General features: G+C 39.3%; 2 protein-coding genes across 2 annotated transcripts in view; one reads left to right on the forward strand and one right to left on the reverse strand.

Annotated features, from left to right (window-relative positions):
* EFR3A (EFR3 homolog A (S. cerevisiae)) overlaps nt 1–2,234 on the forward strand; it is a 65,773-nt gene extending 63,539 nt beyond the window's left edge. Inside the window, exons 22-24 of the mRNA XM_010002274.1 lie at nt 25–128; nt 705–754; nt 2,054–2,234. Coding sequence (XP_010000576.1) covers nt 25–128; nt 705–754; nt 2,054–2,159 — 260 coding nt within the window. The 3' untranslated portion in view covers nt 2,160–2,234. The remainder of the gene's footprint in view (nt 1–24; nt 129–704; nt 755–2,053) is intronic.
* Nucleotides 2,235–12,052: 9,818 nt separating this feature from the next.
* Nucleotides 12,053–23,027, reverse strand: part of OC90 (otoconin 90) — a 22,539-nt gene continuing 11,564 nt past the window's right edge. The window contains exons 7-14 of the mRNA XM_010002281.1: nt 22,078–22,119; nt 21,204–21,260; nt 18,849–18,899; nt 16,481–16,630; nt 16,034–16,132; nt 13,978–14,152; nt 12,832–12,938; nt 12,053–12,351 (exon numbers count right to left, since the gene is read on the reverse strand). Coding sequence (XP_010000583.1) covers nt 12,053–12,351; nt 12,832–12,938; nt 13,978–14,152; nt 16,034–16,132; nt 16,481–16,630; nt 18,849–18,899; nt 21,204–21,260; nt 22,078–22,119 — 980 coding nt within the window. The remainder of the gene's footprint in view (nt 12,352–12,831; nt 12,939–13,977; nt 14,153–16,033; nt 16,133–16,480; nt 16,631–18,848; nt 18,900–21,203; nt 21,261–22,077; nt 22,120–23,027) is intronic.

The following is a 23,027-nucleotide window of genomic DNA, read 5'->3' on the forward strand; positions in this document are numbered from 1 at the left end:
ATGTCCTGTTCTTGTTTTTTTAAGATAACAACGGACTTGAAGAACAAGAAAAAGAAAAAAGGCGCCTTGTGATTGAAAAGTTCCAAAAAGCACCATTTGAGGAAATTGCAGCACAATGTGAAACCAAAGTGAGTTTCTGAACAACGTTTTGCAACATTAAAGATCCTAGCATAAGCATTAATGGAGATGTGCTGGCTGAGGGTGATTTATGGTATCGTGTCACTGCTTCTCTTATGTCTGAAGAGGTTCAGTTCTTTATCTTCAGCTTTTATCTTTACTATTATTAATGTCGGCAAATTCAATTATTTAAAGTGTGGTTTTGATTGTTGCTAGACCATTTGAAAAGGAATGGAAATCTCATACACTCTTCATCTTAATGTTTTCCTTACTATCTTTGAAATCTAGATTCACGCTCCATTCACATTTCATCTTCAGAGAACTGGAGCAATATTTACCCCATTATATGTTTTGATTAACTAAATGTATTTCAGGTTTGTGAAACTTCTGTCTGCAACAGTCAAATTTGCTGTATAATGCCATGCACTCCAAGATGGGCTCGCTCAACCTCACATTTCTCTTTAGTGCTCAGAATCCTTACAGCAGGCAGAAAAGAAATGAAGATTGGAAGTGCTGCCTATGTTGGCCATGTAATGATGTGAAACACACTCAGTAGTTAATAATGGAATTTTATTTTTTTTTCCTAGGCAAACTTGCTTCATGATAGACTTGCACAGATACTGGAGCTCACCATTCGGTAAGACTTTATGCAGGAGGGATATGATGAATGAAAAATGAGTTACAAAGCAATTATCACTACTTTCAGGTGGTTATGTCATTAAGTTCTTATATATATGGAAACACAGAATCATGAAGGCTGGATAAGACCTGTAATATATCAAGTCCAACCATTACATGTAAAAGGCAGAAAGTAATTGACTTAACTGAATGTTGTGGTTTACCTGTGGTAGGTATTTACGCCCCACACAGCTGCTAGTAGGGTGAGAAGGATAATGGGAAGGGTAAAACTGACAAAACCCATGAGTTGAGATAAAGACAATTTAACAGCTAAAGCAAAAGCCACTCACGCAAGCAAAGCAAGACAAGGAATTCATTAACAACTTCCCATTATCAGTCAGGTGTTCAGCCAGCTCCAGGAGATCAGAGCTCCATCATGAGTAACAGTTACTTGGGAAGACAAAGTCCATAATTCCAAATGTCCCCCCCTTCCTCCTCCTTCTTCCCTAAAGCTGTTACTGCTGAGCATGACATCGTATGGTATGGAATATCCATTTGGTCATTTGGGGTCAGCTGTCCTAGCTGTGTCCCTTCCCAGCTTCTTGTACACCCCCAGCCTACTCACTGGTGGGGTGGGGTGAGAAGCTGCCCTGGTTTGAGCCCGAAAAGGCCTTGATGCTGTGTAAGCTCTGCTCAGCACTAATGAAAACATTCCTGTGTCATCAGCACTGTTTACAGCAGAAATAAAAAGCATAGCCCCATACAAGCTACTATGAAGAAAATTAACTCTATCCCAGCTAAAACCAGTAGACTGAAAAACAGCAGTCTTCATTTAAAACAATCAGTTTGATTTTTTTGTTATTATTTTGAATATTTTAAAGAGTGGAGAGTACCCAGAAATGTTGTCATACTATGCTTCTATTCTTATATTATTTCTAAGTTTGTCAGTAGTACTGAAGAATGTTGTTGTTTTCCCATTGATGTATCTGTTTGAAAAAGTAATTAGATATTGAACAGTGAAAAAAACGCATTACATTATTACAGTTTTGTGCACATTTATTGTGCAGTACAAATAGTATTTGTCAGTAATAAACTTAATTTTCATAGTTTTGTAAAATGAGTGAAGCTGATGATTTAGACCACAGTACAAAAGAAACCTGAAGCATGATAATTTAATTAGAATTTCAGGAATTAAATACTGATGGTTGAGGATGGGTAGCTTACTGTTTTTTCTCAGCTATTAATGTATAAAAGTTATATAAAATAAAGCAATCTGTGTCATTATGAATCCTATATATTGATTGTTCTTCTCACACAGCCCTCCACCCAGCCCCTCAGGAACGATGACCATTACTGCTGGACATGCTCATTACCAATCTGTTCCAGTCTATGAGATGAAGTTTCCAGATCTTTGTGTGTATTAAGTGTCTTCTGAAGTCTGCTGGACATTATTTAGAATAGAATACAATAGAAAGAACAAGATGAGTTTTCAAATTTTATTGTTTATTTCATCTAAAATAACTTTTAAATAATGATGAATATGAGCCAAATACAGATTACTCTAGCCAAAATTATGAGTCTGTTCTGAGTTGTTTTCTTCTGTAATATATGTGAAATTAGGTTTTCCGTGTGTCATATTCCTTCATTTTCATGTTTGATTGCATGTAGAAGCCAGATTTAAAGCTTACCTTGCCATATAAATGAATATTTCGGTCACAGTAGGAATTTTTATATCTGTAAATACCTTTAATTTGAGACATTGTAACTGAAGACCTATTAAAGCTTTTTTGTTTGTTCAGTAGGTGGTTGTTGTTGTGTTCTCCTCTCCACCTCAATGATATGTCTAATCAGAATGCTTTTGGCTTGCTTTATCTCAAAAAATGTAACCAGTGGAGCACTACCTTGGCTCCCTTTTGTTCATGCTATCACAAGTAGCCAGATTGTTCATTCTGGATTATATGGAAAAAAAACCAACAATACCTTACATGTGTTCAAGTACAGTAAATTAATGAATGGACACTTGTTAAGTATTTTCTCATGCATCACATAACATGCTTTTTAGATATATACACCCAGTATATGTCCTGCATTTCTTGCTAAAAGTTATCTGCTTTGCGTAAGAGAGGAGAAATCTCCTCTTGAAGCACTGAACTGTGCAATATTTTTCATGTCTTAAGGTGTATGGTTTACAGACTGTACCTTAGAAAATGCAGTAGTATTTTACTGTCTGCTTTAGTATAAATACGTGAGAGATATATTTAGTATAGCAGAAAATAAACTGAGGGCATTTTAAATAATAAGTACAGAAATTACAGATATATTCTATGAGGTATTTCTCTGTAGTTTATTACTGCTTTTTAATGATATTTTAGAAATTGAAGGAAAACTAGATGAAACCATTTAAAGACCAAGAATTCATTACATGTGTTTTCAAGCAAAAGCATTTTTAGAGATGCATCTCTGTGTTTGTTTTGTTTCATTTCTGAAACCTTTCTAGAAAGAAGAAAAATGTGGTAAATTTCATAGGTTTATGTATCTGAGTATACTACTGAAATGTAAATAAAGTAAAAGTGATACTGTAAATCACTGAGCTTTTGATGATAATTGTCAAGGCTTTATGACTCACTAAATTCTGCAGGCAAAAATTAGAAACAGCTTTTGTTGATGCAATGAACAGTATTTGGAGTTCCTTAATCTCACTGAATCTGACTGAAGCAGCAGAAGTATCAATGAATGTTCTCACATATCTGTAATAAATATAAGGTGTTTAAGTTAACCAGCAGTTTAGACAGTCATCAGGACATGAACAAAGTGATCTAGCTTCACTTAGCTCTGCTTTGAGCAGGAGCTTGGTTTAGGTGACCTTTTGAAATCCCAACCTAAATTAATCTATGATTGCATTAAGATCTGAGTGGTTATCAGGACAGCTAATTTGGTGTTTTGAGCATTTGAAAATTGACTGTGAAACGGATTTTAAATTTTTGGATGGTAGACCAGTAATCCGCTGGTCTACTTTTAAAAGCCTGATGTGACTTAACAACAGAGAAATGTCAGCTACTTAAACCTATGAGATAACGTGCTGAGACTTTCAGAAAGCATTCTCAAAACTCAAAAGGTAATTGAGACCTTCTTTTCAGTTTAACAGTGCAATCACAGCTGTTAGTGGATGACGAAACAGCCCCTTATCTACAGCATTCCGTTGTGATTTTTACTGCTGCAGCGTATCAGCCTGATCAGACCACAGCCTACACATAAATAGGACTCTAGCTTTTAGTTTTCACTATTTGTTTTTTTTAAGGTAAGACATCATAGTTTTTTGGCCTATATAAAGAGTGTAATTTTTTTAAACCAGTAAATCTAACCTAAGGATACAATGTAAAACACCCACTCTGTCTTTTTTTTTTTAAAATAACACTGTGCACTTTTGTACAAAAATAAAATACAGAGTCTAAGAAATCAAGAATGTACTTCTGTTTGCACTCTTGCAGTATGGAGACTGTGCTGTAAATACAGGATTGTTTCTGTGATTGGATTCTGTTGCATGAATGCTGCATGTGAAAATACCTAGACTCGGCATTTCATTTTCTGTTCTGTTTATGAAGTACTTTTCATTTATGCTAATGGTGGGTTTCCACATTTGAAATGTTGAAATGAACTTCATTTGGCAAACGCAAGTGTTGTGCAGGTATTGTGCAGGGAATGAAGAGCTTGAATGTTCACATAATATTTAATTTCTTCCTTTCTGGAAATTCAGGGAGTCTGTAAGTTGATAATTGGTTCACTCAGGCCTTTCTAGACAGCTGGGTTATGGGAGTGACTGTAAAACATATTGTTCTGGTAGCTGTTGTAATATGTAGCTAATGAAAGAAACCAAATTAATTAAGAATACTGTTGTATAGTATAAAGCTGCTCTGTTTCCCTTACCTCTTTATGTTCTTGAGACAAGTTGCAGAACTTCAAAGCTCCTTATGGCCACTGGCCCTGTGTTATCTGCAACACATTGAGTGCTGTGACAATGTTTATAAATTGGTATCCAGCTGTTTAAACATATTTCAGCTTTTGTTTTGGGTTCTCTTTCCCATTTTGTCATTTTGAAAAAAATATATTGTTTTGGTAGTGGGTCACTTTAAGATAAATTAAATCCTTGTTAATTTAAAAAGATAGGAATAGCCTGTTGTTCCAAGTGAGAATAGCACTATGTGTCTGTTGTTCTGATGGTCATATATTCTGGTTACTGTACGTAATGAACCAGTTCCAATAAATGTAAGGATACACTGTGCAATCTATATTTAAGCAATAAAATAAACCAAAATTTAAAATTAATCTTTTATAAAGTGTCAGTTAATTTTTATTGCTCACAGTTAAAATGTCGATGACTTAATTTTTTGGCATCTACAATATTTGACACACTTTTTTCCCCAAAACTTTAAAGCATTGCAGCATTTTTAAACTACTACTGGGGGTTTTATTGTGATTAAAGCATTGCTATTGCCAAGACTGCCAGAAGCTGAGAATACAACAATACAAAAATTGTTTCCTAATAGCAAACAAGCTTCAGGAAGGTAAGTAAGTTGTACTTTTCAGACCTACCTGCCTGGCTGCGAAAGCATATTGTATTTGTTGTATCAATTTAAAGGAATGACATTGTCATTGTGTGTGAAAATCTTTATACAGCTAACCCACAGGTAGTGTTTTTCAAGCAGTAGTGCCATCTGATGAGGTTAAGTATTATACTGTTGTTTATTACTGGGTTTTTTGGGTGCATTAATTTATTTAAATGGTTTTCACAGTAAACCCTGAGATTAGCAGGAAGAGCAATTCTTTTTTTCTATTTTGATGAATTTTGAACCGTTTCTAGCTCATACAAGGTATGTCCTAATATACAGAGGGTTATAGTTGTATTTTTTTTTCTCTGCTCTTTTTCCTTTACTCCTTTGCTCTGTTCCCAGTTTTTGCAGATGTTAAAACTTTGTGTGTATTTAGGAAATTTTAGAGGGTAAGCGTCATCTTTGTACAGTACAATCTATGACTGAGCATGGATCTCAGAACCTGCTATTAATACATGTGGTCATCGACCTTTTTGCTTGCTCGGGCTGGTCTGAGCAGGATTTTGATGACGAGTACCTCAAAACATCCCAGGGCAAAAGAAGTAGCCAGGTTTAAGAGATTATTTGATCATATCTAAAGAGAAGGTGTAGAGTTGAGTAAGAGATTCTGTCACCCTACATGAGACTGGACAAGGGATAAAAGTGGCTGCTGCTGCAGCCGCAAGGTGAAACAAAGGTCATCTGTTAAGAGCTACTTTCTGGGTACTGGGGAACTTCCTGTCTGGAAGGTTTTGCTACTTCACAGTGTTACCTTTATTTGAAAGAAGTAACTCATTAGCTGCTAACAGTTGTAATGATACTGTGATCAAGATGACCACTACACTTCAACAGTGCTGAATTTCAGAGGAGTTCATGTCTTCCTAAATTATGTCAAGTTGTGTATGAAAACATTTTCCAAAATCTTTACATTTTTATCAACTTACAGGCAAAGAATAAGTGCTTAAAAAGTTAAAATAAGTGAATCGATATCTAATGAAGTAGGAAATCTTTTTAGTTTACTAATTAGAAGATTAGTTGTTCACTTTAGGGAAACCACTAGGTTTTGGCCAACTATGACCCAATTCTTTGGAAAATACAGTGTGAAGTTAGTATGAGAAAAAAAAAAAAAGCAGCTATGCTCAATGTCTCATCTTGATCTGCTTATAATTGTTTTATTACTTTAGCACTGATCTGTGAGAGTGAATAAATCTAGCTAATCATAACTAGATTATTTAAGACTTCTCTTTATCAGCATAATATATATGGTAGTAATTACTCTACAGAGCAACTCTGGAGTTAAATTCTTCCTGAAATAAGAAGGAAAAAAATCCTGAAGAAAACAATTACAACATTGCCTGAATAACAACTTATTTATTTTGTAGTTTCTTTTTTACTTGATTGATTCAAATGATCCATCTGGATTTCTGCAGTCAGAACATTCAGCCTATCTCTGAGTGAATGTGTTACTTGGATAGCCAGGAAGGTAATACTGGTTTCTAATAATTGGCAGAAAGGGATTTTTTATTTTTTTTTATCTTGGGTATTTTTTAAATGCAGACTTCAGAGCAGCAGGACTGCATCTTTAATCAGAGAAATGAGCTTGTGTTATTATTAAGCAGCAGTGCATTAATTCACTTGTTTAAAGGCCAGTGTTTCCCATTTCAGCTAATTAGCTATCTGACCTTTTTCAATTTTATTTATTAATGCTGTGAAATATAGAATAGTTTTTCATCACTTTGATAAAAGGTTAATAAAAGATTCTGAAACAGGTAAACAAAACAGCTTCATGCAGATCTTGTCCTCAGCACTGCACAGAAATGGGTGTTTTGCATATTTTTAGCATTTTGCTTAAGTACTGAAATGCCCTCTTTCTGTACAGCATTAAGGGGGAGCAGGGGAGGGAGAATCAAAGCTAATTAAAATTTTGTCTGCAGATAGAATTTCTCACACAATTTAGCTATGCTCTGCCTTCACTTACAGAAGTAAGTCTCTTATAGTCTTTACATGCTCCTATTTTATTCTCTAGTGCTAATGGTGTAGCCACTGCAGGCAGTGGGATTCATGTGGCTAAATACCTTGGGTTTGTTTATTATTTTGCTGGGGGGTTTTGGTATTTTTATCTCTTTTCTGCACTGTTCTAATTCTTTGCAATTTTAGTGTAGGAAAGAAACTGGAAGAGAGAATCACAGAATTTTTTTAGTTGGAAGGGACCTTAAAGATCATCAGGTTCCAACTCCCCTGCATGGGCAGGGACACCTCCCACTAGGTCAGGTTGCTCCAAGCCCCATCCAACCTGGCCTTGAACACCTCCAGGGACAGGGCATCCACAGCCTCCCTGGGCAACTTGTTCCAGTGTCTCACCACTGAAGAATTTATGCCTGATCTCTAACCTAAAACTCTCTTCTTTCAGTTCAAAACCATTACCCTTCATCCTCTCACTGTAAGTCCCTGTAAAAAGACCCTCCCCAGCTTTCCTGTAGCCCCTTCAGGTATTGGAAGGCCATTATGAGGTCCCCCTGGAGCCTTCTCTTCTTCAGGCTGAACAGCCCCAACTCCCTCAGCCTGTCCTCATCAGAGAGGTGCTCCAGCCCTTGGATCATTTTTGTGGCCCTTCTCTGGACACGTTCCAACAGGTCCACATCTTGTGCTGGGATCACCAAAGCTGGACACAGTATTCTAGGTGAGGTCTCACCAGGGCAGAGTAGAGGGGCAGAATCACCTCTCTTGATCTGCTGGCCACAGTTCTTTTAATACAGCCCAGGATGTAGTTGGTTTTCTGGGGTGCAACTGCATGTTGGTGGCTCATGTCCAGCTTTTGATCCACTAGTACCCCCAGGTCCTTTTCCACGGGGCTGCTCTCAAGTGTGACCTCCCCCAGCCTGTATTCATATCTTGGGTTACCTTGGCCCAGGTTCAGGACTCTGCACTTGGCATTGTTGAACCTCTTGAGGTTCACCTGGGTCCACTTCTCTAGCTTGTCCACGTCCCTCTAGATGGCATCCCGTCCCTCTGGCATATCGACCGCACCACCCAGCTTGGTGCCAGCACCAAACTTGCTGAGGGTGCTCTCAGTGCCTCTGTCAATATCGTTAATGAAGATATTAAACAACACTGGGCCCAGCACTGACCTCTGAGGGACACCACTTGTCACTGTTTTCCATCCGGACTTAGATCTGTTGACCACTACCCTCTGGACACCACCATCCAGCCAGTTCCTTATCCAATGAACAGTCCACCCATCAAACCCATATCTCTCCAATTTAAAGAGAAGGATGTTGTGGGGGACTGTGTCAAAGGCCTTGCAGAAATCTAGATAGATGACATCCACTGCTTTTCCCTGGTCGACTGATGTAGTCACTTCTTTGTAGAAAGCTACTGGGTTGGTCAGGCAAGATATGCCCTTGGTAAAGCTGTGCTGGCTGTCCTGGATCACCTCCTGGTCCTCCATGTACTTTAGCATGTTTTCTAGGAGGATCTGTTCCATGATCTTCCCAGGCACAGAGGTGCGGCTGGTAGGTCGGTAATTCCCAGGCTCCTCCTTTCTACATTTTTAAAATATGGGCATAGCATCATGTGCTTTCTTCTAATCACCAGGGACTTCACCTGGTTGCTATGACTTCTCAAATATCTTAGACAGTGGTTTGGCAACTGCATTTGCCAATTCCTTCAGGACTCTGGAATGTATCTCATCAGGTCCCATGGACTTGTATATCTTCAGGTTCCTCAGATGGTCATGAACTTTATCTTCACTTACAGTGCGGGGGACTTTGTCTCTCTGGTCTGCATCTTGTGGGCCATCAACATGAGAGTTGTGAGGAGAGGGGCTGCTAGTGAAGACTGAGGCAAAAAATTGTTGAGAACCTCAGCCTTCTCCTCATCTGTTGTTGCCATTTCACCATTGTGGCTCATCAGGGGTTACGCTTTCTTTAACCTTCCTTTTCTGGTTTAGGTACTTGTAGAAGCCCTTCTTGTTATTCTTAACATCTCTTGCCAAGCTCAGGGAATACCACCAGCCAGAGGTTTATAAAATATTCACTGTTCATCTGAGAACATTCACGGGTGCTTTGACCTGTTGTTCTCACAATGTTCAGTTTGCAGAAGGAGATGGAATTATATGATTTCATTAACTGCTTCATGATCTGGAAGAACATGGGTAGTGTTTCTGTGTCCAGAATCAGCACCTGGGATCCTTGTTGCAGAATTATTGCACTGTTTGCAGTGATGGATTCCTTTGAGCACAGTGAAATATGGGATTATTAATAAAACTTGTATGTCTGTCTGATGTCTGAGGTATCTGAGGAGCAATGGGCACAAGCTGGAACAAAGGAAGTTCCATTTAAATATGAGGGAAAATATCTTTACAGTGAGGGTGACAAAGCACTGGGACAGGCTGCCCAGTGAGACTGTGGAGTCTCCATCTTTGGAGATATTCTAAACCAGCCTGGATGCAGTCCTGTGGAATGTGTTCCAGGGGATCCTGCTTTAGCAGGGGAGTTGGACTAGATGATCTCTAGAGGTTCCTTTCAACTCTGACAATTCTGTGATTCAGAATTAATATACATTCATTGATCTGTAAGAAATACTTTTGTGACAAAATTCAACCCTGTAGAACACGATTATAAAGAAGAAATCCAGACCTTTTGGTGCTCTCTGTAAAGTTTGTTGCAATGTTTTTTGTTCAAATACGTGTTAGTGAATCATAAAATCACTTGGGGTGGAAGGGACCTTTAAAAGTCTTCTAGTCCAACCTCCCTGCAACTAGATCAGGTTACTCAGAGCCCTGTCCAACCTGACCTGGAATGTTTCCATGGATGGGGCACCTACCACTTATCAGGGCAAGTTGTTCCCATGTTTCACCACCCTCATAATTAAAAAATTCTTCCTAATATCCAGTCTGAATCTCCCCTTTTAGTTTAAAACCATCACCCCTTGTTCTATCGCAATAGCCCCTATTAAAAAGTCAGTCCCCATCTTTCATATCAGCCCCCATAAAGTAGTGAAGGGTTGCTATGAGGTTTCCTCAGAGCCTTCTCTTCTCCAGGCTGGACAACCCCAACTTTCTCAGCCTGTCTTCCCAGGAGAGGTGCTCCAGCCCTTGGATCATCTTCCTGGCCCTCATCTGGATGCTCTCCAACAGGTCCATGTCTTTCCTGTGCTGAGAACCCCAGAACTGGACACAGTACTCCAGGTGGGGTCTCACAAGAGCAGAGTAGAAGGACAGAATCACCTCCTTCAACTTGTTGGCCTTATTTCTTTTGATGCAGCCCATGGTATGGTTGGCTTTCTGGGCTGTGAGCCCGCATTGCCAGCTCATGCCCAGCTTTTCATTCACCAGTACACTCAAGTCCCTCTCCACAGGGCTGCTCTCAATCTCTTTATCCCCCAGCCTGTATTGATGCTAGGGATTGCCCTGACCCAGGTGCAAGACCTTGCACATGGCCTTGTTGAATCTTATGAGATTCAGATGGACCCACTTCCCAAGCTTGTTCAGGTCTCTCTGGGTTACATCCTGTCCCTCAGGTGTGTCAACCACACCACTCAACTTGGTGTCTTCTGTAAGCTTTCTGAGGGTGCACTTGATCCCACTGTCATTGATTAAGCTATTAAACAGTACTGGTCCAAACATGGACCCTGAGGAACATCACTTATCACTGATCACCCTCGGAATGTTGAGCCCACCACCCAAGTGATTCCTCATCCACCAAACAGTCCATCCATCAAATATGCCTCTCTGAACTTAGAGAGCCAGCCTGGTCCTCAGTGGAGCAACAAATCTTGATGTACAAGGGTTTTATTTTAAGCCAGGGAAATGCCAAAGCAGCAGAGAGACCAACCAGGAGCCTGCAGCTCTCTCAAGACACTGATGAGGCCTGGGCATCACCAAAGCTACTGCATCCACCCCATATCCATAAAAATCAGCCTGGGGATCACTGCCAACAGAGCAGGCAAACAGGGCACCATGCATTAGCAGCTTGTGCAGAAGGGCCCGCAGGAAGGACTTTGTCACCCTGCCAGCTCAAGAGGTCAGTTCTGTTGGTGGTCATCACCCTCCCAGAAGGAGCTTAGCTATGGTATCCACCAGCAGAAAGCTGTTTTCTTGGCACTCACTGGAATTGATGTGGCAGCCCAGACAAGACTCCCTGGAAAACGTGCAAAACTAGAGATAACAGTGCAGAGCACACAGCTCTGGGGCAAGGAAGGTGACTTTCCCTGACATGACCTGATTGATGGGTTGAAAACTGCAATTAGACAGGAAGGGAAGAAGGAACTCATTTTCATGTAATTACTTAGGGCTTCTTCTGCATGTTTGCTGCTACACTCAGTAAAGGACAAATGTCTGCAAGAGGAGTTGGAGTAGTTGCAGATTGGTTTAATTAAAAACCTGAAAGACTCAGCCACCATCAGCAATATCCAGTCTGAACTAACTACACAGTGATCAAAAATCAGTCTTTGATCAGAACAGTTTTTACATAGAGATCAAATACAATTTTACAGAACACTGTGAAATAATTATTTAAGGTAACATCTGACCTAATCAAATGGTCTGTAGTGCCAACTTCACTACAGTGAGGTGTTACCCAACCTAACATTTAATGCCTAGTCTATGGTTTTGAGTGCTGGAAAGTGCTAGAAACATGTAGAGTGCTAAGAAAGAGTAAGTTATGCAGTGTCTGACTGGGAAAGGCTCTGTGTCGTTTTTCAAGCACGTGGTGGTGGTTGGTGATTTGCCTTCATGCTGCACCTCTGGAGTTTCCAATGGGAAGATGCATCTCTCTCTTCCCTCTTCTTAATACACTCCTCAGTGGTCCTTCCTCCTCACTGCTCTCCTCAGAGCTGGAAGTCCCTGTGTCTATATCTGTGCCAGCTGAAGGCTTCTCATAAGGGTCTCTTTGACATAATAGTTTCTCCCCTTGGCACTCCCGCCTGTGTGGAAACTTCAGGCTTTCATTGAAGAAGGCAGAAGCCATGCACTCGGCTGCTGTCTTGGCACAAGCACACAGGAGTTTCTCACACACGCTCCAACCGATACCTTAAAAATGAAGGTTGAGGATTAATGGCTGAAAGCAGTTAGAAATAGTCAATGTGTAATTTGACATGGGTAGATAAGCTTTTGAAAAGAAAATTTTAAAATCTGCCTTGAATTTTAGTCTTCAAGTTCACCTTTAGTCATCTAAATATAAGCCTGACCCCAGGGTGCTGGGCAGCTGATGATCTGACTGGCTTTAGGTGAATTTGTGAATGTAAAGACACCAGCAACTGACTTCTGTCTCCAGTTGTAAAATATCTGAATAATACTCTCATCCTGACCTGCTCATATCATACACAGTGGTTTATGTGTAATAACCTTCACCTCATCTAGCTAGAAAGTTTGGTTTAGAGTTAAGCATTACTAGTATTTGTAAGCCAATTTTTTCTGTCTCCATACTTAGCAGCTCACAGGTGTGTTGGCTTTCAGCCTGTAGTGCTTTCATGCACCATCATCAGGACATTTCCTCTAACCCAAACTTACATTTTGGCTTATGATCGAAACATAGGACTTCAGATCTTGAACTTCTTTCAGCATGACATCCAAGTTTCTTAACTTGTTCCATACAACAGTGATGAGAGAAGCAGCACCTGAAATAAACAGTAGACATAACTTAAAAATACTTTGTCTTCCTGCATCACAGAGTACTCAAAATTATTTTATCTCTTTATTTTCCATTCTTATTGAAACGGAGAAATTTTGGTTTTCATATATTAGAAAAACCTTTTCTAATAAGGAAGAATTAAAAAAAAACTGACAAAACCCAAACCTTTACCTGCTCTGCCTATACCTGTTCCTATTTTCACAACTTCCTTCTTACTCCTTTCGTATAATTTGCTTAACAATGCTGTCAATTTTTGCTGGTTTTAGGTTTATTTCTAAAACATATAATTGCAATTGTAACTATGACCTAATACTCTATAAGAAATATCTTCAAATGTTCAAATATTGTTGGATTAAAATCTGAAAACATTATATTGACAGCCAGAGCTTTGACAGGCCTTCATCTCATGTACTTGGTGAGTATTAGGTGTTACACTTAGACTTGATGCAGTCCCAACTCTTGTGAACTTCCAGACAGCAGAGATTTTCATTTATAAACACAACAGTTCAAAGTAGATTTCTTTACTTTGGTTGTATTCTCTGCATTACTCCAGAATTCCCATCAGCCATTCTGTGGTGACACACAGTTGGCCATGGCAGGGCTGTTGCCTGCAGCTCAGGCAGTGCTGCACTCTCTTCTGAAGGACAGAGTGGCAAAGATGTAAGGCATAAATCACTTTCCAAACCATGTCTTAGCCAAGTTTCATGGCAAGCCTTGTCTTCATCTCTTTGGATATATTCTTCCTTCTGCTCTGCTTATTTCCCATTGTTCTCCTTTCTTATTTTAATTGAATTAGTAAGTCCTATCCAAAACATTGATGCAATAATAGAATATCTCTAAGTGACATTAGAGTATTTAATGTTTTTTGCATTTAAATGGATATATTTTTTTCCAAAGTGTGGGCTATTGATTGTATTGACTATTGTAGCAATCCGAGGCCCACCAGAAGTCATGCTGATCTTTGCTGGCCCACAGGCACCCCAGTAATACCCACAGGTAATGGCAGGTTATAGATGAGCCCACACCTGTCCAGTGCATCAGTAGGATAACCTCTTCCTTCTTGGCCACAGTAGCAACCATAAGACTCAAATTCCTCTGGGCATCTCTCAGTTAGACAGAACAGCATTTCTCCTAGCTGGGGCAGCTCCTTCTTCCCTCTTCCATTTCCTCCCTCTTGCAGAAAGGTTAATCGCTCACATACTGTAAAGCAAAACATCTTATTTGGTACATCATGTTTTCACTGGTTGGGGGGCTCTCTTGAGATGACAGAAGTATTTTCAGAACAATCAGAAACCTTTAAATACGACATTTTACTATTTCTAAATCACTGCTCCAGCCCATGAGCTGTGACTGTTAGAATACTGCTAAGCAAGACAGCAGAAGGGGGAGGGGGGAGGGAAATATCTAAAGGGTATCCTGATAAAGATTCAAATTACAAATCAAATTGGATTGCGTTGAGTATACTTTGCAATCCTTTGTAATCTTTCATAGTTTGTTTTTTTTTTTCTTCTAGATAGTACAGAATTCAGTAGCTCCTGTCCTGGCTAATTCAGAAGACAGAGTCCTAACCTCTCGTGCTCACCCAGGGACAGCTGAGCAATGATTATGCTATGCTGAAAGAAACAATTATTTTTTTCATTTGAAATACCTTCCACCTAGCATGAAACGTGTCCTGGGACTAAGATGTACGTGATTCCTTCATGGACTGCTCTCAAAAATTATTCTGATAAAGTCTGACTGCTGTCAAAGAACAATCAGCGAGGGCGTTGCTTTCTCAAAGGCAAGATTCTGGATTTTCACTTCAAAGAGCGTTGTTTCCTGATATTACAAACCAGGGAAGACCACCTTGGATTATCACATTCACATTTAACTGCAATTTGATTAGAGCTATGATGCCTTTATCCCAAATGCAGGTGCCATCTGTGGTAATGGTTATTGTTCTGCTGAGGTCTTGGCATTTCCAAGGCCTGATCTTCATGCCTCTGTGGCTTCACTCCCTCAGGAGGAACTGATATTGTGGGAATTATCCCTAAAGTCTGAGAGAAGAGTGTGTTTTATGTCAAGAAAAACAATTTCAAGGGGTCTTTTTTGGGACTTTTCCAGGGAAAGAACTTGAAGGGGCTGGTGGTTGGATTGGGGGAGAGAGAGGGCAGGCTGCTGTTCCCTGTGCATCCTCCTTGGTCCCATGAATAATCCAATCTTCCCTTCTGCAGCTCTAGACTGACTAATTTTCTCATCTAAACCATATTTCTCTCATCTAAACCATGTTTTTACCTAGCAAGGTTGGACCAGATGGACCCTGAGGTCCCTTCCAATATGTCATTCTACAATCCAGGGATTCCACCCATGTGCCTGCTTGGGTCTTTGATCTGTCATGTTAATGCACCAAGAATGAGCCACAGGTTCATACATGGACATGGACACTCTAAAAGCTGATATGTTCTATCAAATTTTCCAGTTTGGTGGAAGGCTGGGTTGATTCTTAATGTCTGCTCTGTTCCAGCTCCAGGACTGCTTCTTTCTGGTGGGAAGCCTAACAAGATGGATGGGACAGGCCATGAGTGTGAATTTGCATCAGTGATAGGTCTGAAATCTCTTGGGATCTCTGTGAACTCTGGGCAGGAGTTGGAACAGAATCAGAAATGGTGAGAAAAAAGGCTGACTGGCAAAACTTTGGCAAGATGTCAGTGACAAGCAGGAGAAGATCCTTTTATTGCTTCTGGTAGTTATAAAATAAAGTAACTCAAAGATGTGATTAAACTTCTGCCTAAAAACAAAAGCAATGGGAAGCATTCACTGAGCTAATTTTAGATCTTTTGCTATATGAGAAATGTGCTTATAACCTAATCATAAATAGTTTTTGTAAGTGTTAGTGACAGCACAGGGGTGGAAGAGGTTAAACTGTTGGTTAAACAATTTGCAGATGACTCCACCTCCTGTTCTTACAAATACCAATATATATCTTCCTGTCTAAATGGCTTAGAATAACTGCAATCTTTGTATGTAATATAGACTTACTTTTTAGTATAGAGGTAGCTGAATATTTCATTAAATACAACTAGGAAAATAGGCTTCATTTACCTTTTCCTGCAGGTCCATGGGGTCCTGTGTCAGACAGCACCAGTTCCAGAGCTATTCCAGAGGAAGCTGTGCTCTGTCCACCCCTTGCAGGGCTTGTCTCTGGGATGACATATGCACAGATTAGATTTGCAAAGGTAGAATGAACTCTTCTTTCACTAATGTGTCCAAAAGTGCATCTTCTGAACCATAATCACCTGGCAGTCTTCTAACATTTGTTTAATTCATAGTTGCAAGACTGTTCAGTAATGGTTAGTTACAGTTTCCTGGCCAGTGTTTGACAGTGAACTGCCCTTTCAGTGCAGCTAGTGTTGTGCACCTTGTATTCTACCCAGATTTAGAGAGAAAACTGTGTTATTCTACGTATCAATGAGAAGTGCTGAATCCTCAGCTGTGGACAGCAACAGGGGAGGGCTACCAGTTAATAGGTATAATTAAGTTTGTACTTGCCTTTTTCCTTTGTCCTTGCAGATGTGCCTGCAGGAGTCTTCTCAGTGGGGATAATTTTGACTTGCTTTGAGTTAGTATCTCCCAGGAAGGAGGCTGGGGAGGTGGTTCTCTTTTGCAATGGGACCACAGCTTCCATAAGTTTGTCTTTTTCTGAATAAGCAGAACAAGGTTACCAGAAGATGAGATGAAGCAATAAACAGCAAGATTTTAATTTCAGATAGCATGTCAGAGTAACATCTTCAGGCAGAACTTGTGTGAAATGATGATCGTAGAGAAAAAAAACAAACAACAACAAACCAAAATGGAGATTGGGAAAGCAAAGAGTTCCCACACTGATCATTCCTTCACATTTCTTGCTTTCTAGAGACCAATATTCTGGTTAATTAGGACCAGTATAACTACTGGCTTGGGGTTTTTTTCTAAAATGTTATATGTGATAAACTGAGGTAAAGAGCTGTGCGAATTGCTGAAAATCATATGGGTTGCTGATTAGTCAGCCATATGGAGGGAAAAAGTGCAGATGAGATTTATTTTTTTTTAAAAGTGTCCACTGACAATAACATTGGTGAAGGTAGAACATTATTTGACTGATGCAGAGACTGGGGAACTGAAGGATTTACTTCAGTGTAGCCACAAGCAAATATTAAGGTAATATAATTTGAGTATTAATACAAACTTAATTTTAAGGAGATTCTTTATCCTAAAAATTCAAATGGTATTTATTTTTAGGTTATCTGAAACTTTGTTATTGACCAGGAATTCTTTAATTTGGGGATTACTTGACTTTTTTTTTTTAAACTTTCACTTTTTTATAAGCTGCCTTGTCAATTAAAATACTACAATCAAATGGAAATCAACTGTTGTGTTTTCTAAATGTCAATATGAGGATTATGGCATTTCACAAACTAAACACTTTGAAAATAGTGGTGAACATGTGTTGCCACATTTTTAAAACCTTTCCTATTAAATACATTTGCTGAGCATATTAATTGGATTAAACTCAGATTCATTAAATTTGTCCCTCTGCAGTTCTGTTTTTGTTAGGTATTGAAAATGATCTGTCATAGGATGCAGAGATAAATTAAAAAATGGAAGAGCTAAGAATTCAAGGAAGCCCATGAAAGGCTGCAGAAAGGATCAATAGCAACACACCAATTTTAATTGCTCAGCAAGGAGCATGTTTTATGTCACTTTGTTTGAAGGTGGTGTTTTGAAGTGAAAGCCAATCCTGCTAGAAGTAAAAAAATAAAACTGGAGTTTGGGAAATTCTGCATTTAGCTAAGAATAGATACTATAAATAATCTTCCAGAAGCCATGCAGAACACACAGATGTTCTGATACATCCAAAGTAAAGGAGGACAACATTGGACCAGTGTTTAGTACAGCAATGTCATGTTTCTGTGTTGGGGTGGAGGCATGGCTGCTGTCCAGACTGTAATCAGAGTTGAAAAATTATTACTTTCTGTTCTCCATATTTAGTGTTCCTTGACGTATTTTCTGGTGCATTTCAGTCTGCCCAAACAATCCTTTCTATAAAAAAGGGTCCATAGAAAAATTCCAAGTCTACCAAGGTGTTCCACCTCTAGCTGTAGTGTGGCTATGCTCAAAGAAGTGACATCTAAAGTAGGTTTTAGACTGGGAAAGAGATTCGTGACATTCTATATAATAAAGGAGAAAGCAAAATTGAAGTGAACCCTTCTGGCAGCAGGTGCTATGAATTTTAGTTTAAAGGACCAACCATCACAAAACCTTCTGTGAAGAGGTTTCCACAAATGCTTGCATGGGGAGTGCAAATGAGTTGCTGTAGGCAAAGAACAGCTCATACTTCTCAGTCTGGTTTTACTGTTTGTGGATTTGCTATCATCTGACCCTGACCTAAATGTTATTCTCCAGCAGCCTTGTTACCACCATGTGTGGATTTTTAACTGTGATGCTTTTAGATGAAGTGTTGCTGACTCAGTCAAGCAAAAAGGAGAGATGGGAGTCACTGAGCTTTTATCGAAGGAATGGAGGGAGCAGGAGCTGTGCCTCTGTAGTCCCTTGTGGTAACTGAACAAAAACCAGAGGCAGCAAGGCAGCATGGTAATGACCTCCCTGCTCTATTTCTGCAATGCATTTCTGGAGTGCCTTTTACTGAAAACATTGTAAAACTTAACTGAACATCACTGTTAGCCTGGTTTCATAAACAGGATAATTAGGAGAAACAAAGTGGTTTGCTGAAGGATGTGCAACTCAGCAGAAAAACTAAAGGTATTATGCAGAAATCCTGAGCTGCAGATTTTTGTCTGCAGTTTCATAAACCAAAATCCATTTTCAGCTGAAGCCAGGACTGTCTGGTTCATCAACAAAAGTATAATCAGAGCCTTACCTGTGGCTTTGGAAGTCCCCAGAACCATTTCATTGGGCTCAAAAGAAATCACTGTTGAAGACAGAAAATATAAACTCAGAAAGCAATTTGCCAGCACAGATTTTATGAAAAGTCAAGCTGCTGAGAAGAGCTTTCTATAGCAAAGCAGGAGGACCCTGGAATTTCACATATTGAGATTCACCCATTTTTCTCTGTGATGCATTGATTGTTGTAGACAAAGTGATACTGATAAAACCATCTCATTGATGTGTACAAATGATGTTCTTTCCACTAACAAGCAGCATAAGTATCACAGAAGTGACAAATTCAGTATTAAATGCATTTGGCAGATAAATACAGTAAAGAGAGTTAGGTCTAAAACCTAATGCCATATTCCTCATGAATAACTCATTTTTACCAGCATTGGAAATCAAGTATGGATGGGCTGCCACAAGCCCAAATACTTCCCTAACCTCTCATTTATTTCTTTACCTGATAAACTTATTTATCATCAGCGACATTCTGATAAATTAGAAATAGATATTATTTAAAAAATAATTTCTGCACCTTTTTGTCTGTTGTTGGGATGTTCTGATGTGGGGAGGAATGTCTTTTCCTTTGAACAGCTTACTGGTTAGTGCTTAACTTTGACCTCATACAGTTCCCACAGTTGTCAGTGGTGATGTTCTCCTGGGCTTAATGAGGAGACAGCTAGTTAAGTGTAAATGGTTCTCCAGGTATTTCCTTCAATGTCTGACTAGATCTGTTATCTGTGATACATTTTTGGCTGTCTAAAATTCCTGATACAGGTTTTTATCCCTTGGCAGTTTCTTGAGCCTTATGAGGAGCTTTCCCTCTTTAGAGAGCACAAGTAACGGGTTTTTGTCAGGAAGTAACAGGTTGCCAGAGATGTGCAAATACAGCTGCACTTGCTCCTTCAGCTCTCAGTTTTCTATTACCAAGTCTCCCAGAAGCAGCTAGAAAAACATGAACCAAGACTGGAGCTGTTGTTAGGCTAGAACAGGAAATATTTGGTAAAAAAAAAACATCTTGTTAATACAGTTGAGATAAAGGAAGAGTCAGCACTTACACTTGGCATAAAACCTTTTTGTATGGACGTCCCTATTCATCAGGCATTTTAAAAAAATTTAAACAAACAAACTAATAAACCAAAACCCAAAAAACTTGTATAATTTGAAGCATTGTTTCTTTAAAAAATCACCCACAAAAAAACAAACAAACAAACAAAAAAGAAGAAGAAGGAAAAACAAACACCAAGAAAAGAAAGGAGAAAAAAAAAAATCCACTTGATTTTTCATTATTCCAGAGTCACACTTAGGACAATGGCTGGCTTTGAGGAATACAGAGGAGCACATTACAGCTTGCAATCAGGTTTTAAGTTCTGAAAAAGTGCAACTTTCCACCTCTCCCTACTCCTACAAAATAACTCCAGGGTTTCTGTGAGCTGAGCAGTGCCTTGGTTGTGCCCATCCAGTGCACGTTGCCTGTGTGCTTGGCAGACACGAGGTCTCTGTGTGTGGCTTTGCCTGTGACAGGGCCACAGCACAAGAATGCAGCAGCTAAACTGGACCAAGGCATGGTCCAAGACTGGTCTCCTTCCTTCTCTATTTCACTGCTGTGTAACTTGGCCTTCACTTACGAGGTGTGGCCTCCCAGAGCCCTCAGGGCTTTGGATGATTTCTGCCCATGTAGTGCACAGCATGCAGGCAGGAAGAGAATGTTTTTCTCATACTGCAGCAATGAGATTTGGAAAGCATCCATTTCTGAGTGAAGTTAACCACTGACTGGAGCAGGAAATAATGAAGACTGTCAGAACAACCACTTGGTATCATGGTTTAGAAACTCATCCAGGAGGCATGAGAGTGTGAGGGACATCAACATGGATCTCTATGTTGCAAGTAAATAAACAACCAAAATGCTGTCTCACTTGCAACAAATCATGCTCAGTGTCTCCCCATGCTACTGCTTGAGCTTGTGTATTTAAACATCTCTTTATAGTCAAAAAATACACATTTGGCTCTGGGTCCAGTGGTTGGCAGCCACACAGAACATCTCTGCCTAATGCCTCACCTGCTGCAGCCTGTGTTCCCAGGGGAAAAAAAAGGTCTGTTTAGGTGAAAACAGGTTTTGTCTCCGCCCCTGGGAAACTTACCATAAACATTTGTTAAGCACATTGCATGCAGAAATTGAAAAATTGCACCATCTCATTCAACCTGGAATTCAACCCCCAAAATATTGTATCTACTTCTGTATCAGTGCTTTTAGAAGAGCAGAAAGGGAACAGATTATTTTTGTAGTTGATTCATTCAGATTTCAGGAGTTGAAAACAGTGCTGCTTGCACCTAAGTTGCAAACCTTCTTCCATGGATGCAGTTGCAGCCTCTATTTTGTCAGTCCTGTGATGAGGGAACTCTGCAAAAATAAAAGCATTCTTACTCCAGAGAGTCATGCCTTAGGATGCCTGTTAGCCAGCATCTTGGCATAATGAGATCAGAATCATCAGAATGGAACTTATTTCTAAATATTACAACTGTTGTGCTTTTTTGTACAGTTATTATATGATATAAATACAGCAAATACAAACCTAATCATTGATAATTGCAGTAAAATTATTAAAATCCTGCCTTAATATTTATTCCCTGCTGATACTAAATTCTACTCAGCAACACACAGTATAATAGTAATTAAAAAATCCCTCAGCTTCTGTTATAAAGAAGTTCAACCTAAGCAAGAGAAATAGGTTAGCAATTAGCATTCTTTGCATTCCCATTTCAGCAGGTACTTAAATATGTGGCCTATAGTAAAGGTATGAAGATAAGAATTAAACTTCAAACAGAAAACTTTGTTGTTTAAATCCTGGCACTCAGCTGGGAACCTTGTTGAAGCAGGGCCTTCAATGTGCATGCAGATAGAAAAGGATCAATCTGAACATATTCTGAAGTTGCTTTTAATGTGTTTGTTCTTAAATTATTTCTCAATTTCTCGGAACAAAAAAAAAAAAGGAGGAATTTGGCTGATATTTCCCTCTGCAACCATCTAAAAGCTTGTCACAAAAATGGTGTTTTAGTTTATTAGGCTTTTTCTCTACCTTTCCTATTTTATCTTGCTAAAACTTGTCTTTGCTTCTCAGAAAGGAATCTGTAACATCCAAATACTTATATTATTTTTTCTGAATATAAATTTATCTTGATTTAATATACTTAAAAGAATCACAGAGATGAGGACATACCCTCCATGTGAATTGTTGTCATCTCTCTCTTGCTGGTTGTTTCTGAAAAGGAGAAAGTTCTCTGAGATGAAAGTGTGAGAAGGGCTTTTGATACTGTTTATTCTGAATCAGCAACAAATCAAGAGTTCACTGAATTTATTCCTATTAAAACAAAGCTTTAGGCAAATACACCCCAAAATATTTCATGCACATTTTTCTCTGTAAAAAATAGTTTACCAAAATCCTTTTCCTAGCGATTTGTCAGATAGGATTTGTTTTGTGAGGTTTTGTTTTGTTTTGTTATCCAGTCTTAACTGGACAGAACAGCTACACAGAAAGACAGTAACATGAGTGAACACTGAATAAAAATGTTTCATTCAAAGGAGCCTAAAATGAGCAGAGCTTTTCAGTGAACAAGAGTGGAATCCATCTAGTGGACACGCTTTATATGAGAGCCACCTCATCCCCGTGAAGGATTACTGGCTTTCATGAAGCATTTTGCTGGCTTGGATGCAAACCTTCCTGTGGCATTTTCTTCTCCCTCGACTCACTCACGAGGTGAAAGAGTGAAGTGTGAGGGCAGAGCATGATACAGGTGTGCATCTGTCCTCAGCACTGGGTGATGAGAAGCCAAAGGATTACGAAAACTAGCATTACTTTTTCAGGTCCATCTCAGCTTGGGAGTTCAAAGGTCCTTCCTCCTCTAGGCTTTGATTCCAATCTATATAAATTAAGTTATTAATCCAGCTTTGTTCCCACAGGATGGGTATTCAGTCTTACAAGGCTGAAATTTCAGCTACTGAGCACAGATCAGTGCCTGACACTGGAGATAATTATCCCCTTCATCTTAAGACAGCATTTTTCCTTCCAAAGTGGACACCAAGTAACAGAACATAGTGTGTCTATTTTTGCCTTTCCTGTTAGTTTTTGCATGGTTTAAGGGGACATTAGAGCTAGCAGTTTGGCATTCC

Source organism: Chaetura pelagica, unplaced genomic scaffold, assembly GCF_000747805.2.
Source record: "Chaetura pelagica isolate M959 unplaced genomic scaffold, ChaPel_1.0 scaffold27, whole genome shotgun sequence".
NCBI lineage: Eukaryota > Metazoa > Chordata > Aves > Apodiformes > Apodidae > Chaetura > Chaetura pelagica.